We start from the raw sequence: 16,735 nt of genomic DNA, 5'->3' as shown, positions 1-16,735 counted from the left end.
TCTTTATGTAATTGTAAAACATCTTTGTTTTTTTTTGATTCTACTTGCCAGTTTTCACATGCAATTTACACAAACTTCCTAAACAATCAATACCGAGCAACATATAAATTCAACGATCGGTTTAAGGCAGACTACCGAGCGCAGACTGAAGATGGAGCTTGCTAGATGCTGAACTGCTACATATATTGTTGTTTTAAACCTTAATAAATGTTTTGCTTTTCATTCAATCTTGAATTATAAAGGAGGAGGAAACACGTTTAAAATAAGTACGTTATTATTCAGACTCCAGATTAGATCGTCTCGGTAAGTTCCAAGCAAATAATCTTGGGTTTATTCCCATTACATTTATTAGCTATAAACTGCCTTTCAAAAATGAATGTTGGTCTTTAAGTGTATTTTAATTGGTTCTTTCGTATTAGACGCCAATGTTTTGCTGTCAATGGGCGCTAAACTAAGAGGCCTGTAAAACATAAGAGCATAAGAAATAGCAGGAGCAGGCCATTCAGCCTTTCGAGCCTGCTCCACCATTCAGTAAGATCATGACTGATCTTCTACCTTAACTCCTCCTTCCCACACTATCCCCATATCCCTTAGTTCCCTTAATATTCAAAAATCTATCCATCTCTGTCTTGAATATAGACTGAGCATCCACAGCTCTTTGAAGTAGAGAATTCCAAAGATTCACCAATCTTTGAGTGAAGAAATTTTTCCTCGTGTCAGTCCTAAATGGCTGACCCCTTATTCTGAGACTGTGACCTCTGGTTCTAGACTCCCCAGCCAGGGGAAACATTCTTCCAGCATCTACCCTGTCAAGCCCTGTAAGGATTTTATATGGTTCAATTAGATCACCTCTCATTCTTCTAAACTCTAGGGAATATAGGCCAAGTCCACTCAATCTCTCCTAATCGGACAATTCCCCCACCCCAGGAATCAGTCCAGTGAACATTCCCTTTAAGGCAATTCCCAGGCCCATGCTTCGGACCTTGTTAAAAAAAATAGCACGAATAGCTCATTTCTTATTTTCTGGTACTGCTCCCGTGTTCATTAAAACATGCAAAAAAATCAGTTACAGCTTCCTTTACTTCTACTCAGTTCCTCAAGGACTCTTGGATTCATTCCAACTGATCCTGATGTTTTATGAATATTTAAATACTCCAGTCTTTACAACATGTCATGACTAATCTCCATTTTCGCCATGAACTCTGGGGCACTTGTTGCTCCTTCAACAAGCTGAAACAGTGAACCCGCATTTTTGGCCACATGGATGTCATCAGTGACTCCCTGGATTTTGAAGAGTCGAACAGTTCAGTAAAATATGTACCATGCTGCCTTTGATAGTCAATAGAAAAAGAGCAATAAGAGCTGGGACTGCTGAACAACATATCAGTCCCTCTGTGATACATGTGTGGGCAGCAAATTGGATAGATTGCAAATCAACCCTGTGCAAGACTGGAATGAGGTGGAGGCATCGCAGTTGAGGACACTTGATTCACATTGGCAGTGCCTGTTGTCTGTGAAGGCATCTGTATAAAAGACTTGTATTTATATAGCGTCGTTCACGACCACCGGACATCTCAAAGCTCTTTACAGCCAATGAAATACTTTTGGAGCGTAGCCACTGTTGTAATGTAGAAAACGCGGCAGCCAATTTGCGCACAAACAGCAATGTGATAATGACCAGATAATCTGTTTTTTTTGGGGTTATTTTGATTGAGAGATAAATATCTGCCAGGATACCAGGGATAACTCTCCTGCTCTTCTTCGAAATAGTGCCATGGGATCTTTTACGTTCACTTGAGAGGGCAGACGTAGCCTCGGTTTAACGCCTCATCCGAAAGACGGCACCTCCAACAATGTTGTGCTCCCACTGGAATATCAGCCGAGATTTTTGTGCTCAGGTCTCTTGAGTGGGACTTGAACCAACAACCTTCTGACTCAGAGGCGAGAGTGCTACCCACTGAGCCACAGCTGACACTTATAGCAGATGAGACAGCTTTGTGACTGCCTCCGTCCTGACCCAGAGTTTGTGGAAGCAGGTGATCTCAGTTATTGCCAAATGGCATACCAGGTCTTGAACTGTAAGGACGGCGGCATAATGGCAGATCTGGCTCTGGTATCAGCTACCTGGCATATACCCTTTCATCTTGCATCACCAAATACTCAAATTGTGCTGCGTTAAATGCCAATTTTAAGCTAATTTTCCAAAACACACTCTGGTATACTGTTGCTCCCTGAGCTGTGGTGTCCTGGAAGCAACTTTACAGACCCGCCTCCTCTTTATGGATGGTCCTGTTTTGCTGAACTCCCCCAAATCCTTTTTATACAGTTGGCCTATCGCATCTTTTGTAGACAATGATCCAGCTGCTCTTCTATTAACAAACATTTCCTGCATCTTCTGTAAACCCTCTGCCCTCGGAGCATTTATCTGTTTACAGCTTGTCAATGTTCAGAATTACTGATGGTCGAGACTTTTGCTAAAAGACTGGGAGTTCCTTTCTTTTACATAAAGGACATGCAAGTACAAAGCGCTGGCATTACGGATAGAAATTTGAAGGAAGGTTCAAGTGGAGACCAGGTGACATTGAAAAGCGTAAATTTCCTGATCCCACAGGCCCTGTTTGAGCTGACAGGAACATTACTGGTGGTCAGAAATTCTACCAACATCATGTATCTGCAGCCTATTGACAACAACTGCGCTCAGTTCTGCTCTCCATATTACACTAAGGATATAGAGGCATCAGAGAGGGTGCAAAAAAGATTTACAAAGATGATACCAGAACTGAGAGGTTATAACTATCAGGAAAGAGAAGGCTGAGGGGTGACCTGATAGAGGTCTTTAGGATTATGAAGGGGTTCGATAGGGTAGACGTAGAGAAGATGTTTCCACTTGTGGGGGTGAAAACTAAGGGCCATAAATATAAGATTGTCACCAATAAATCCAATAAGGAATTCAGGAGAAACTTCTGTACTCAGAGTGGCTAGAATGTGGAACTTGCCACCACAAGGAGTATTTGAGGAGAATAACAGATGCATTTAAGGCGAAGCTAAATAAGTACAAGAGAAAGAAATAAAAGGATCTGTTGCTGGGATTGGATTAGAAAGGGTGGGAAGGGGCTCGTGTGGAGAATAAACAATGGCATAGAGCTGTTGGGCCAAATGGGCTATTTCTGTGCTGTAAATACAAGCAACTCTCGATTCTCCGCACACAGATGCAACGGGAAACCGTTGTAACAGCATTTAAAATTCCATGTGTGCGCGCACTGCCAACGTCACTTTGAAACTCTGATGTTCCTTTCGAATGTTGCCTGTTGAGCCTTGCTTTTCAGCGCTCTGCCTTGCCTCAGCTCCCGCTGCGGCTCGCACACAGGTCCACTGCCTCTGTCGAGCCTGCACTTGCTGTGCTGCTATTGAGCGCTGCACCCTGTCTCAGCTCCCGCTGCTGCTCCCACGCAGTTCCACTGCCTCCCATCATGGCATTTTTAATGAATTAACAATTACAGGAAGTAATCAACAAACCTAATGATCTTTAGATCTAGAGAACTAGAATTCAAAGATTAGAAGATACGCTACAGCTATTGGTTAGAGCACACCTGCAGTACTGTAAGCATTAACTGTAATGTCAACTCGCTCTAACGGAGAAACCGTTTACCTGACACAGCCCAATTCCCAAGGGACCCGGATAATCGAGAGTTGCCTGTACTATGTAAAGTGCATCATTGGTAAACCCATTTCTAGTATACCGACAGCCACATGCATGTACAATTAATTGCTTGAAAGGCACAACTTTGTTTTCTGGCTGCTGGACCCTTCCCTTCTGGCTGCGAATGTTCCCTGCAGATAGTGAGCAAAAAATATTGCCCCTGGTCCATATACGCAAGCTGACCACTTGGTACATCTCTGACCAGAGGTCAACCAGGAAACATTATCTTTAAGGCAAATTTGCTCTTTTTTTTTGTGTTCACGTGAAGATTAAATGGATGCCCCATTCTTGTCATTTTAAATGCAGCGAGTGCCAGTTTCCATCAGCCTGTTGTGTTCTAGTGTGAAATATGGAGATGATTTTTAGCGGAGTTCAAATGTGCAAAGCCAGCTCCGCATGTTTAGTTTTCTGGAGGCCTTAATCCAATAGCAGATTTGTAGATCCACATTTTCACAGAGGTTCCCGGCAGGTCACATTGTTAAACTTGGAAGTGCAGCTGATGGCTGGATAATGGTGAGTCTACTGTCAGCTGCACTCCTTTAATGTACAAGTGTCTTCAGTGGCTCTGGAGCGAGTGGCACGGCTTCCTTAACCTTTCAGCACTGCCATCATCATCGGAGCTGATGTGACACAGAAGCGTACGGTAAATACAACATCAGCTACTCCCCTTTCGGTCTCATCTTAGGGGTCCAAATTCGGTTGTGAACGCCGCCAGTTACCGCCGGTAGTAGGCGGCAAAGGCCCACCGTCGTGGTGAAGCGGCGTCCACGCCCCGGCTGAAATTGAGTGGGCTCTTTGGCAGAGGTGCCAAGAGGCAATGCTGCACCGGCTAATGCCATCCGCGTGGTGATATCATCCAGCGTACGACGCATCTTTGACGCCTCTGTCGCGATATTTGCTTTGTACGGCTGCTGTACCGGCAGGTGGTTGTACAGCCAGGAAAAAGTGGTGGTTAAACAGCGGTCCGTGAGTGGAATCAGCCAGAAAGAAAGGTAAGTTTTTTTTCTTTATTTACTTCTGCGTGTTTTCATTAGTTTTAAAGAGTGCAGAAGCTTTTTCCTAGCATGGCGGCAGCTTCCCGTTGCGAAATTCAGTCGGTCTTCTGAGCTCCCGCCCGCGGATGAGTGAGCAACGCCACTTTTAGCACTGTTCTCTCACCTTTGGGCATTAAAAAACTAATTTGGCAGTTTGAGCCCGCACCTAACGCCTGACGGTAAAATCAGCACTCAGGCGCTGATACCGCCTCAAAAACAGCGATACCAAAGTTCAACTCCTAAGTATTCGATTCTTGCCTCCCCCCCCCCCCTCTCCTACCCCTCTCCTATATCCTTTATTTTTTTTATACTATATTCCACTTTTCTAAATATCAATCTCATTTTTAGTTTATCTATTAGGAAGTCAGAATATGATACAGGTTCTGATAAAGAGAAACGTCCCAAATATTAAGTGTCTTTCTTACAGATGTTGATTAACCTGTTGTGTAGTTCCAGCAATATTTTTGTTTTTATTTCAGGTTTCCATCATTCAGGGTTTTATATTTTTGTTTTACTAATATTGTTATACATCAGAGCATTAGCATCACGAGATTCCTTCTGGTAATTCAACAATAAGGTATTGTTGCCAAAAGATAAACTTAGAACATTACTTCAAGCTAAACCGTGCCGGTTGTACAAGGTGGGTGTGTCACAGGTTCCAACTGGCCAATCCAGGTCTGATATCCAGGAAGAGTGATCAACACACGGAGTAGACTTCCAAGTAGGATAGTCAATTGGAACTAGCGTGCGACCACTCAAGAAACAGTTGGAAGCTGTGAGAAGTGTGGGGAACAATAGGTTTTTTAGGGTCAATGAGCCACACTGAGCTAAACATAGGCTTCCCATCTACATCTATCATAAAAAGGTCATAAGTAACTAATAAATCCAATAGAGAATTCGAGAGAAACTTCTTCACCTAAAGACTGGGTAAAGTGCTACCACATACAAAATTCTTACAGGAAGGATATACTTACCATAGAGGGAGTGCACCGAAGGTTCACCAGACTGATTCCTGGGATGGGGGGATTGTCCTATGAGGAGAGATTGAGTGGACTAGGCCTATATTCCCTAGAGTTTAGAAGAATGAGGTGTGATCTCATTGAAACACACAGATTTCTTACAGGGCTTGGCAGGGTAGTTCCAGGGAGGATGTTTCCCCGGGCTGGGGAGTCTAGAACCAGGGGTCAGGGTTTCAGAATAAGGGGTCGGCCATTTAGGACTGAGATGAGGAGAAACTTCTTCACTCAGAGGGTGGTGAATCTTTGGAATTCTCTACCCCAGAGGGCTGTGCAAGCTCAGTCTTTCAGTATATTCAAGAGAGATTGATAGATTTTTGAGTATTAAGGGAATCAAGGGATATGGGGACAGTGCAGGAAAGTGGATGAGGTAAATCAGCAGATCAGAAGATTATTGAATGACAGAGCAGGCTCAAGGGGCCGAATGGCCTCCTCCTGCTCCTAATTCTTAGAGCGGTTGAGGCGAATAGCACAGATGCATTTAAAGGGAAGCTAGATAAGCATATGAGGGAGAAAGGAATAGAAAGATATGTTGATGGGGTTAGTTGGAGGAGGCTTGTGTGGAGCATAGATGCCAGCATAGACCAGTGGGGCAGAATGGCATGCGTCTGTGCTGAAGACTATGTAGCTCTGTAACTCTATCTCATGAAAGTCCTTTATGATCAGTGGTTTTATTCCTTTATTTTCACAGTGGGAACTGAAATCTTCAACTCCAAAAGCTTGGCCCTGCAAGCTCAGAAAAAGATTCTCAGCAAGATGGCCACCAAGGCCGTGGCCAATATGCTCATTGACGACACAAGCAGCGACATCCTGGATGAGCTGTACAAAGTCACCAGAGAGTACACAAACGACAAGAAGGAAGCCCACAAGGTCTTGAAGGATTTGATCAAGATTGCTTTAAAAATTGGGATTCTCTACAGAAATAACCAGTTTAACCAGGACGAAGTGGAGATTGTGGATAAATTCAAGAAGAAATTAAACCAGGCCGCCATGACAGCAGTCAGCTTCTACGAGGTTGAGTTTACGTTTGACAGAAGCATTCTGGCGGAGCTGCTGAACGAATGCAAGGACTTGCTGCACGAACTCATCGAGCGTCATCTCACCCCCAAATCCCACGGACGCATTGACCATGTCTTCAGACTCTTTGCAGACGTGGAGTTTCTGTCTGATTTGTACAATCCCGATGGAGTTTACAAAGAGTATCTGCAGAAAATCTGCGATGGTGTCAACAAGCTGCTGGATGAAGGAATCATCTGAACTTTACGGCCCAAAACAAAACAGGAAAACATTTGACTTCCTGCTCGTCCGCACAGACCATCCGTACCATCATTGAAGGGTTTTACGGTCTATTTTCATTGTATCTGGGTGCCACAGAGAATCCTTTTGTCTGAATGTTATACCTGTAAGTGTATGCATTTAAAAACAAACAAGTTTGTGAATCCATTTTGTTGCTTCGGAGGAAGAATAAATTATCTGCTGTGATAATGTATGTTGAAGAGCTTTTTGTAAAAACTTAAATTACATTTTCACTTGCACATGATGGGATTTTTAAATACTGCTGTTTTCAGAACCTAATGTATATTCCAGCACCTTAATCCAAGTAATGTGCTATTAAATTATAGTTGGAAAAATGTATTATTGAAATTCAGAAAATTAAGCTAAACAACCCACAAAACATTGCTCCAACAATTCTGAAAATGTAAGAACAATTTAGGCCAAAAGATGTCATTAGTTGGTTTAAGAGAGTATCTTACACAGCACAGAAGGACCTTCAGTCCCATGTGCCCGTTCTCTGAAAGCGCCCTCCACTTAGTCCCAGTTCCCCTGTCCATTCCCCGCACTCTTACATTTTTCCTTTCCAAATATTTATCCAGTTGCCTTTTAAAAGCTTTTATAGATTGTGCTTCCACCACTTTCTGGTAAGGACATTAACAACCCTCTGTTTAAAAAAAAAAAAATCTCCTAATCTCGCCGTTCAATGAACAAGTTGAGAGAAATACACACACTATTTTCTAATACATAGGCAGATGATACATGGCTCAGAGCCCAGAGTAACAGTAATACTGCCATTCATCACAAATGTGAAAGTCATTTCATAGGAATTGTTGTTGGACAGGAGCTGCACCATTTCCTGCTTCAACTACTATATCATTTGAACACCACCACAAAAAATCTCCAGATCCGCCTGATGAAGTAAAGCCGATTTTCCACACAGAGAGCGGCTGGCAGAGGGAGCCCTGGTCTCGCTCAGTCGGGTGCACGCCTTAGTGAAATAAGCCTGGCTCCCTTTTTCCCCTGTAGCAATTTAGACACTCCAAAATGTAGGTCCAGGATTCTGCTATCAGAATAATGAGCCAGGTTTAGTCATTCAAAAAACACAGGCGGCTGGTCTGGTGTGCTTGCTTTCTCTTCGGGTACCGTGGAAAAGTAAAGGCCATCAAATCCAAGGAGACCAGCTCCTCAATCCAAAGGTTAAAAACTGGATCAAGTTTTGCGAGGAATACAAAAGCACCTTAAAAAAAAGTGTGTGACAGCAGGCAAGAAATAAACAAGCGTACTCACTTAAAATGACCAATTGTAATGCTGTCATCAGAATGTGAAGTAGAAGTTTCAATAGGGGAGTTATTTTATCAAGTAAAGAGGAGCCATTTTCCTGCTTTAAATATTCAAGATTTTTCTTTTCCCTTAAAGAACTGCCAGCAAATTTTTGAATAGTTTAAAGATAAAACCAGTATTAAGCTGCGATTCTGTCTCTTTAAATGAGGACCTTTAATCCTGCAAGGTAATATGAGTGGCAACTGTATCTTAGTTTTCAAGTAATGAAAATGTAAACTCAATTTTAAAGACTACTTATAGTTCTTTGTTCTCCACCCTGTGTTTGGATTATTCTTAAAATGCTTTTGCACATACACAATGAGTCCGTTTCCTAGGTTACTGAAATCTCTGCTGGCACAAGTACAGCAAAGGGCAACAAGGTGCAGAGTCTATAGATTTAGGTTCTTACGCAGGTATCCTCATGTTAGTCTGGTCTAACCACATTTATGAGGAAGTACTGAACCTATATAATCATTATATTTTTTTTAAGTCTTGCTTTACAACTAACATAACTAATAATCCATTGAAACACCGAAGTCAATGGTACTCCGTAAACAGACTGCGGGCTACTTATAGTATGCAGTTTCCACTGATGGGGGAAGACTAGAACTAGAGGACATAATCTTAGAATAAGGGGCCGCCCATTTAAAACTGAGATGAGAAATTTTCTCAAAAGGTTGTGAATCTGTGGAATTCGCTGCCTCAGAGAGCTGTGGAAGCTGGGACATTGAATAAATTTAAGACAGAGATAGACAGTTTTCTTAACCGATAAGGGAATAAGGGGTTATGGGGAGCGGGCAGGGAAGTGGACCTGAGTCCATGATCGGATCAGCCAAGATCGTATTAAATGGCGGAGCAGGCTCGAGGGGCCGTATGGCCTACTCCTGCACCTATTTCTTATGTTCTTATATAGCTCTCCTTCAATCAATCCATGACCTTCATCAAATGTGCTGCTCTAAGTTTCTCTCTCTGTGCCACACGGTCTTGGACATTGAAGTTGGGATTTAAGGCAAGAAAGAGGGAAAGCTTGGGATGGTGATCATCGCCAAAAGTTTTGTAAGCCTCTGTGAAGCTCAGCGAACAAGATTCAGAGAAGAAAAATGGATCTCAAACCCGATCAGAGGTGGGCACAGAGTTAGTGTGTGTGTATCCACTTCCATAACACAGAGCTGGCAACATTGGCCAAATGCTGGCGTGAGATTTTCAGTCACAAGATGCATACGTAAAACATCCACTCACCAAAAACGTAATCATGGCTGTAAGTGGAAAGCTGCATCTGTCACAGGGCCTGTCAAGAGATGTTAATATGTTCTTCTCTAATGAACCAAATTATATGGCAAACCTCAGTTAAAGTACACAGCTTTGATATCAGCATCAATCCTTATTACTTTTTACAAATGAAACAATCCGTTATATGAAACACTTTCATAGATTGATTTTACCACTGACCTCACACGGAATTTTGTTCATTGGCATTCTAATATAAATTTGAAAGAGGAGAGAGAAAAATAATTGCACACAAGGAACAAGGTGGTGCAGTGTGTTGGACACTGGCTTTTTGCCTTTAGGTTCCCAGTTCAAATCCACTGCAGGCAGACGCAATGAAAGTCTCCTTTGTCTGTACCGTGAGGGTCCAATGTGAAATGAATATGAGCATTCTCAATCCAGCTCCCAGTGGGTACAGACCCACAGCACAGAACGGCACTGATTGACAATCAGCACTCAGAGACCACAGGGTGGCTGGGAGAAAAGTCATATTGATGTAGGAGGGAGTACTGATACATAGCCTGGCAGAGGAAGCTCTACTCCGCATTTGCGTGCACTATACTTCACCCAGGAATACTTGATGCTAATACTCGACGACTGAAATAGGAATGCACAATTTCCAGCACTAACATCTCTCAACTTGCTATTTGCTAATAATGTGATAGAAGTATCACAACACAGCTGCAATTTATTTAATCAGTTAGCTAATAAAACTTCAAATTTCATGCCTGGCATGTCCCATTAACTAGAAGCAATCCAGCTCTTCTTTCCAAAATGACATCAGAAATTACATTTTTAGAAAGCAAGCCTTTTTTTGTTACTTTATATTAATAAAATACATCTTTCACTCTCAAAGGCCAGTACTAACCCAGCAGTAAACTGATCAATGTAATATGCTGTAAGAATCATTACTACATCCAAATGTACCAGCCCACTGAAAGCTGGCCGCATGCTATAGCAGTAATTCAGTTATTAATTTTAACAACTTTTAAAAATGTGAGACTCATCACTTCTGATACATGCATTTTGCTAAGGACCAGTGCTTTTTTTCATGTGAGGCAAATGGATTGGATTCTTTTGGAATATTTTGCTATTGATATTTTAGATTTGTTCTGGTCAAGATAAGGTATGAGAGTGTTGGGTGAAGTAACATTGTTTGACTGCAGACCCAGTGATAGAATCCGCCATTCACAAGTTAGGTAAAAGATACAACAACACTGCCTAACAAACCCAATCTCAAAGATCTTGTGCAGTATCAATGTGCCTTTTACACCTCTTAAACAGCCTATTTATATTAGCGGCTACATTAGTGTCCCCTATGCTAAATTCAAGTGTGGGTGCATGCTTTCGACTCATGCAATAGGAATTGGATTGGGATTCACTAAACCAACTGTAAACTATTACAAAAAACTTCAATGCCTGAAGTGAAGGGTTACAATATTTCCCACTTTATCTTTATTTCCCAGTAATCAGCTGTGGATTATCATTTGATAAATTTGTAATGATTGACGTCATCTTTCTGTCTGCACAATGTCACACACTAGCCACGTGGAGTGTAATGCCCGCTGCTGGCATAAAGAACTGAAAGCATTAGCCATAAATTTGACAGTAACTGTTTTTATCAGAAAGCTATTTTTTCCCCGAGTAACCTAGGTGAAGGGTCAAGGTTCATAGTGCAGCACATCACCATGGTCATAAAGTGTAGGAGAGATGATGAGGTCGAACAAGAATTAATGGTTGGGTGATGTCAAGCTTGGGTTTTCAAAATCTGTAGCAAGTAGTGGAAGTCTGAAGGGGAAAAAAGAATGCAACATAGGAATAATTACAAGGCAGCAAACTAACAGGATTCAGGTAATGGTCATAATGCTTTTCATGGGTTTACTGACATTTGAAGCTCCTGCCAAGACTAGTGCCCTGTAATAACTCTCTGGTATCCATTATTCCCTATACGCTGCATACATTATTTTCCAGTCATCAACTGCAGATAATGTTTATGGAACTGGGAGCGATGACACCAGTTATCAATCCTTCCACCAGCACACAGCAATGACTTGGAGGACACTGCACCTCACTGTTCACATTGACACCGTTCGCAAAAAAGGACCTAGAATTTAAACAAAAGGTAACCAGGAGTAATTTAAAAGCTGTAATCTTAATTTGGGACGCATACGATAGTTTGGCTTATAGTTTATAACTAAGACAACCACTACTAACACCACCCAGGCATTCACCATTATCTGTATAAAAGGGCTCTCTTTAGTCATATGTAATTGTATAAAAAATGCTTACGGAATTTTATTAACAAAAAATTCAGTAAGAAAAGCATTCCCTCCAACTTATTCCCCTCCTCTCCTGAATCCAGGGACTTATGGTTCAACAAATGTTGGTAACTCTCTGATACCTGTCCCATGTGGTAATTCTTCATGTCAGCCTGGACATTAAACACCAATGGACTATTTGATCGTGTCTTCATCCAACATCCATTCATATGCACTCTGCCTCAGCACTCACTTGATAATGATCAGAAGCAGGAACTCTAGGTTGGTTTTCCCTCCATAATCCAGGGATTCTAAGGTAAATTGTCGTATCCCCAACCCACCATGCTGAGAATGGCTAATTTAACACACATCAAGGATCAAACATGGGAACACCACCATCTCTAAGTTCCCCTCCAAGTCACACACCATCCTGACTTGGAACTATATCGCCATTCCTTCATTGTTCCTGGGTCAAAGTCTTGGAACTCCCTCCCTAACAGCACTGTGGGAGTACCTTCACCACACGGACTGCAGCTGTTCAAGAAGGCAGCTCACCACCACCTTCTCAAGGGCAATGAGGGATGAGCAATAAATGCTGGCCATGCCAGCGATGCCCACATCCCATGAGCTAATAAAAAAAGCCTGGGAGCCTGAGTGTTTTGTGCTACTTAGTAGCACAAAACACAGTGCAGCCTTTGAGAGGTCTAAAGTCTCAATTATTGAACTATTTCAACACTTCTGTTTTCCATTCGGATGCTTAGATTAGATGGTGTACCAAATGCTGAAAACATGAAGGTTGCATTAACTTGAATTTGTTATGTAGCATCCATCTCTCTGCTCCTATAGGCTTTATATATTTCAGTCATTTTAAAGCCAATCAATGATGCACCATTTAAACTTTTAAAATTACAATGTAGATGTTAATTCCCAGCAAGCTGAAAATTGAATGTTTTGAAAAGGTTTGACCCAAGACAGATGGTTGTGGAACTTTAACAAAAAAATCTCGGCTGCCATTTCAGTGCAGTATTAAGGATACCAGGGCATAGAAGGTTGAATTATGAGGTTGCATTCATTTGGCTTGTGTTCCCTTGCGTTTGGAAGGTTGAGGGGTGATCTAATTGAGGTGTTTAAAATGATAAAGGGATTAGATCGTGTAGATACAGAGAAGCTATTTCCTCTGATAGGGGAATCCAGAACAAGGGGACACAATCTTAAAAGCAGAGCTAGGTCATTTAGGAGTGAAATCAGGAAGCACTTTTCCACACAAATGGTCGTGAAAATTTGTAACACTCTGCCTTAAAAGGCTGTAGAAGCTGGGTCAATTGAAATGCTCAAGACTGAGATTGATAAGGGTATCAAGGCATATGGAGCAAAGGACTAAATGGAGTTGAAGTACAGATCAGCCAGAGTGGCAGAACAGGCTCGAGGGGTTGATTAGCTGGCATATACCCATTCATGTGTCTCCTATGCTGCATTGTTGGTGGTGCTGTCTTACAGATGAGAAGTTAAACTGAGGCCCCATCTGCTTGTTCAGGTGGGCAGTCCCATTGTACTATTTAAAAAAGGCTAGTTTTCCAAGTGTCCTTTCCAGCATTTATCTCTCGATCACCACCACCACCAAAAACAGATTAACCCTTCATTAGCTCATTGCTATTTGTGGGAGCTTGCTGTGCACAAATCAGCAACTGCATTTGCCTACAAATCAAGTGACTGCATTTCAAAACAGTTCTTTGGTTGCAAAGCACTTTGGAATGTCCTGAGGATGTGAAAGGCACTATATAAATGCAAGTTCCTGCTTTAACAGGTAACTGCCATTCACTGTGTATCAATAGCTTCAGGAAATGTATTTTGTCACCAACCAAAACACTGGCAGCTGATTCAAATGTTAAAGTTGATTTTCTTTTATGACTACTGGATCTTTCTCAATGCTTTTGATGTTCATTAATATTCCCTTCAGCGTTCAATTTTCTATCTACTCGCTATTTTAGCTGCTATTTCCCATTAGTTGTTCAGTTTCTCTGTTGTACAGACTGTTCTTAATTGTGTTGATAGGCTACAATGTGAATGTAAAATAGTCTCGAAAGGTCAAATGGTCTGCAGCTGACTTTTGAAACCATACTTCAATCACATTTAGTATATCTGGTTCTAGCAATTCATAGACTTTGTATGAAATACCAGTCATGTACTGACAGTTCTCTCTACATTTTAAATAAAGTATGTAAATACACAATTTAATGCAAAGTGGATTTTAATCAGTTACATTGTGTGAGATTGTAAGTGTTTCATTAGGCGGTTACACACCTAACGAGTTGGACTAATGACCGAAGGTCAAGGTTTAAATCTCGATGGTTTCTCTGGATGTCGCCTGGAGGTTGAGGGTTGACATTCTGAGCTGTCAGACATGGGAGACACAGAATACCACCACAGGATTCCTTTCTGCATCATTCTGACGGATAAATTAATGTGGCATTTTAAAATAGTTAATGACTACATTAAAATAGCAAACACAGCAAATCTAAGTATTAACTAAAAACTTGCACAGTAATTTCTCCTTCAATAACAGCAAAAGATACAATGCTGTAAAAGGAACTGGTTTACATAAGAACAGAAGAAATAGGAGCAGGAGTCGGCCATACAGCCTCTCGAGCCTGCTCCGCCATTCAATAAGATCATGGCTAGATCATCGACCTCAATTCCACTTTCCTGCCCGATCTCCAGATCCCTCGATTCCCCTAGATTCCAAAAATCTATCTCTCAGCCTTGAATATATTGAGACTCAGCATTCATAGCCCTCTGGGTAGAGAATTCCAAAGATTCATAACGCTGAGTGAAGAAATTCCTCCTTACCTCTGTCTTAAATGGCCTACCCCTTATCCTGAGATTGTGCCCCCTAGTTCTAGACACTCCAGCCAGGGGGAAACAACCTCTCATCATCCACCCTGTCAGTCCCCTTCAGAATCTTGTATGTTTCAATGAGATCACCTCTCATTCTTCTGAACTCCAGAGAGTATAGGCCCATTCTCCACAATCTCTCATCATAAGACAGGCCTCTCATCCCAGCAATCAATCGAGTGAACCTCCGTTGTACCACCTCCAAGACATGTATATCCTTACAATTCTAGGAAGACTTCCTTACTCTTGTACTCCAACTCCCTTGCCATTTGCCTTCCTTATTGCTGGCTGTCCTTGCATGCTAGCTTTCTGAGTTTCGTGCACAAGGACACCCAAATCTCTCTGAACACTAACATTTAAAAGTTTAACGGCTTAACAGCATTTATCTCCTGGGAAATTACTGACTACAATTACAAAGCCAGATAATAACTAAATGGTATTCATTGTCAAAAACTATTTTTATTCATGGAGCACTTTTAAATGAAAATCACAGTACTGCCCTTACAAATTATAGCCAATGTGCATGATTGCTGTAGACTTTTTTTAAATGCATGATCCTTGTGTAAGGCATGTCAATACTTGTCAGACACAACATTCTTTAACACTCAATTATCTATTGCTGAAGTACCCTTGCATCTGAACAAACTCTGCCTACTGAACAGTGTCCAGAATGAAAGATATAATAGGTAAATGGCTATTTCTTTTCTTTAAATAAGTTTATATTGAAAGAGAATTCTTGCCTGAATATAATTATAACATTTGACAAGGTGCCACTTAAAAGGTTACTGCACAAGATAAAAATTCACGGGGTTGGGGGTAATATATTAGCATGGATAAAGGATTGGCTAACTAACAGAAAACCGAGTCGGAATAAATGGTTCATTCTCTGGTTGGCAACCAACAACTAGTGGGGTGCCGCAGGGATCAGTGCTGGGCCCCCAACTATTTACAATCTATATTAACGACTTGGAAGAAGGGACTGAGTGTAACGTAGCCAAGTTTGCTGACGATACAAAGATGGGAGGAAAAGCAATGTGTGAGGACACAACAAATCTGCAAAAGGACATAGACAGGCTAGGTGAGTGGGCAAAAAATTGGCAGATAGAGTATAATGTGGGAAAATGTGAGGTCATGCACTTTGACAGAATAAAATCCAAGAGCAAGTTATTATTTAAATGGAAAATGATTGCAAAGTGCTGCAGTACAGCAAGACCTGGGGGTACTTGTGCATGAAACACAAAAGGATAGTATGCAGGTACCGCAAGTGATCAGGAAGGTCAATGGAATCTTGGCCTTTATTGCAAAGGGGATGGAGTATAAAAGCAGGGAAGTCTTGCTACAGCTATACAGGGTATTGGTGAGGCCACACCTGGAATACTGCGTGCAGTTTTGATTTCCATATTTACGAAAGGATATACTTGCTTTGGAGGCAGTTCAGAGAAGGTTCACTAGGTTGATTCTGGGGATGAGGGGGTTGACTTGAGGAAAGATTGAGTAGGTTGGGCCTCTACTCACTGGAATTCAGAAGAGAGGTGATCTTATCGAAACGTACAAGATTATGAGGGGACTTGACAAGGTGGATGGCAGAGAGGATGTTTCCATTGATGGGGGAGACTTGAACTAGAGGGCATGATTTTAGAATAAGGGGCCGCCCATTTAAAACTGAGATGGAGAAATTTCTTCTCTGAGGTTTGTAAATCTATGGAATTCGCTGCCTCAGAGAGCTGTGGAAGCCAGGAAATGGAATAAATTTAAGACAGAAATAGACAGTTTCTTAAACGATAAGGGATTATGGGGAGTGGGCAGGGAAGTGGAGCTGAGTCCATGATCAGGTCAGCCATGATTTTATTGAATGGCAGAGCAGGCTCGAGGGGCCAAATGGCCTACGCCTGTTCCTATTGCTTATGTTCTTCTAAATTAGTTACACATTTATAAGAAAAATTCAAATTAAGTCTTTTAGAAAACCGAATATTG

At 41.7% G+C, this 16,735-nt stretch overlaps 1 protein-coding gene across 2 annotated transcripts in view; it reads left to right on the top strand.

The window, feature by feature from the left end:
* tnfaip8l3 (tumor necrosis factor, alpha-induced protein 8-like 3) overlaps positions 1-7,235 on the top strand; it is a 64,264-nt gene extending 57,029 nt beyond the window's left edge. Inside the window, exons 1-2 of one of the 2 annotated variants that reach the window (XM_070859322.1) lie at positions 4,607-4,692; positions 6,442-7,235. In XM_070859322.1, coding sequence (XP_070715423.1) covers positions 6,507-7,007 — 501 coding nt within the window. In that variant the 5' untranslated portion in view covers positions 4,607-4,692; positions 6,442-6,506 and the 3' untranslated portion in view covers positions 7,008-7,235. Of the gene's footprint in view, positions 1-4,606; positions 4,693-6,441 lie in introns of those variants that run through there. The other variant, XM_070859321.1, reaches the window with a different exon arrangement.
* Positions 7,236-16,735: the final 9,500 nt, after the last annotated feature.

Source organism: Pristiophorus japonicus, chromosome 17 (assembly GCF_044704955.1).
Source record: "Pristiophorus japonicus isolate sPriJap1 chromosome 17, sPriJap1.hap1, whole genome shotgun sequence".
Classification (NCBI taxonomy): domain Eukaryota; kingdom Metazoa; phylum Chordata; class Chondrichthyes; family Pristiophoridae; genus Pristiophorus; species Pristiophorus japonicus.
This window is presented reverse-complemented; position numbering and strand designations above follow the sequence as displayed.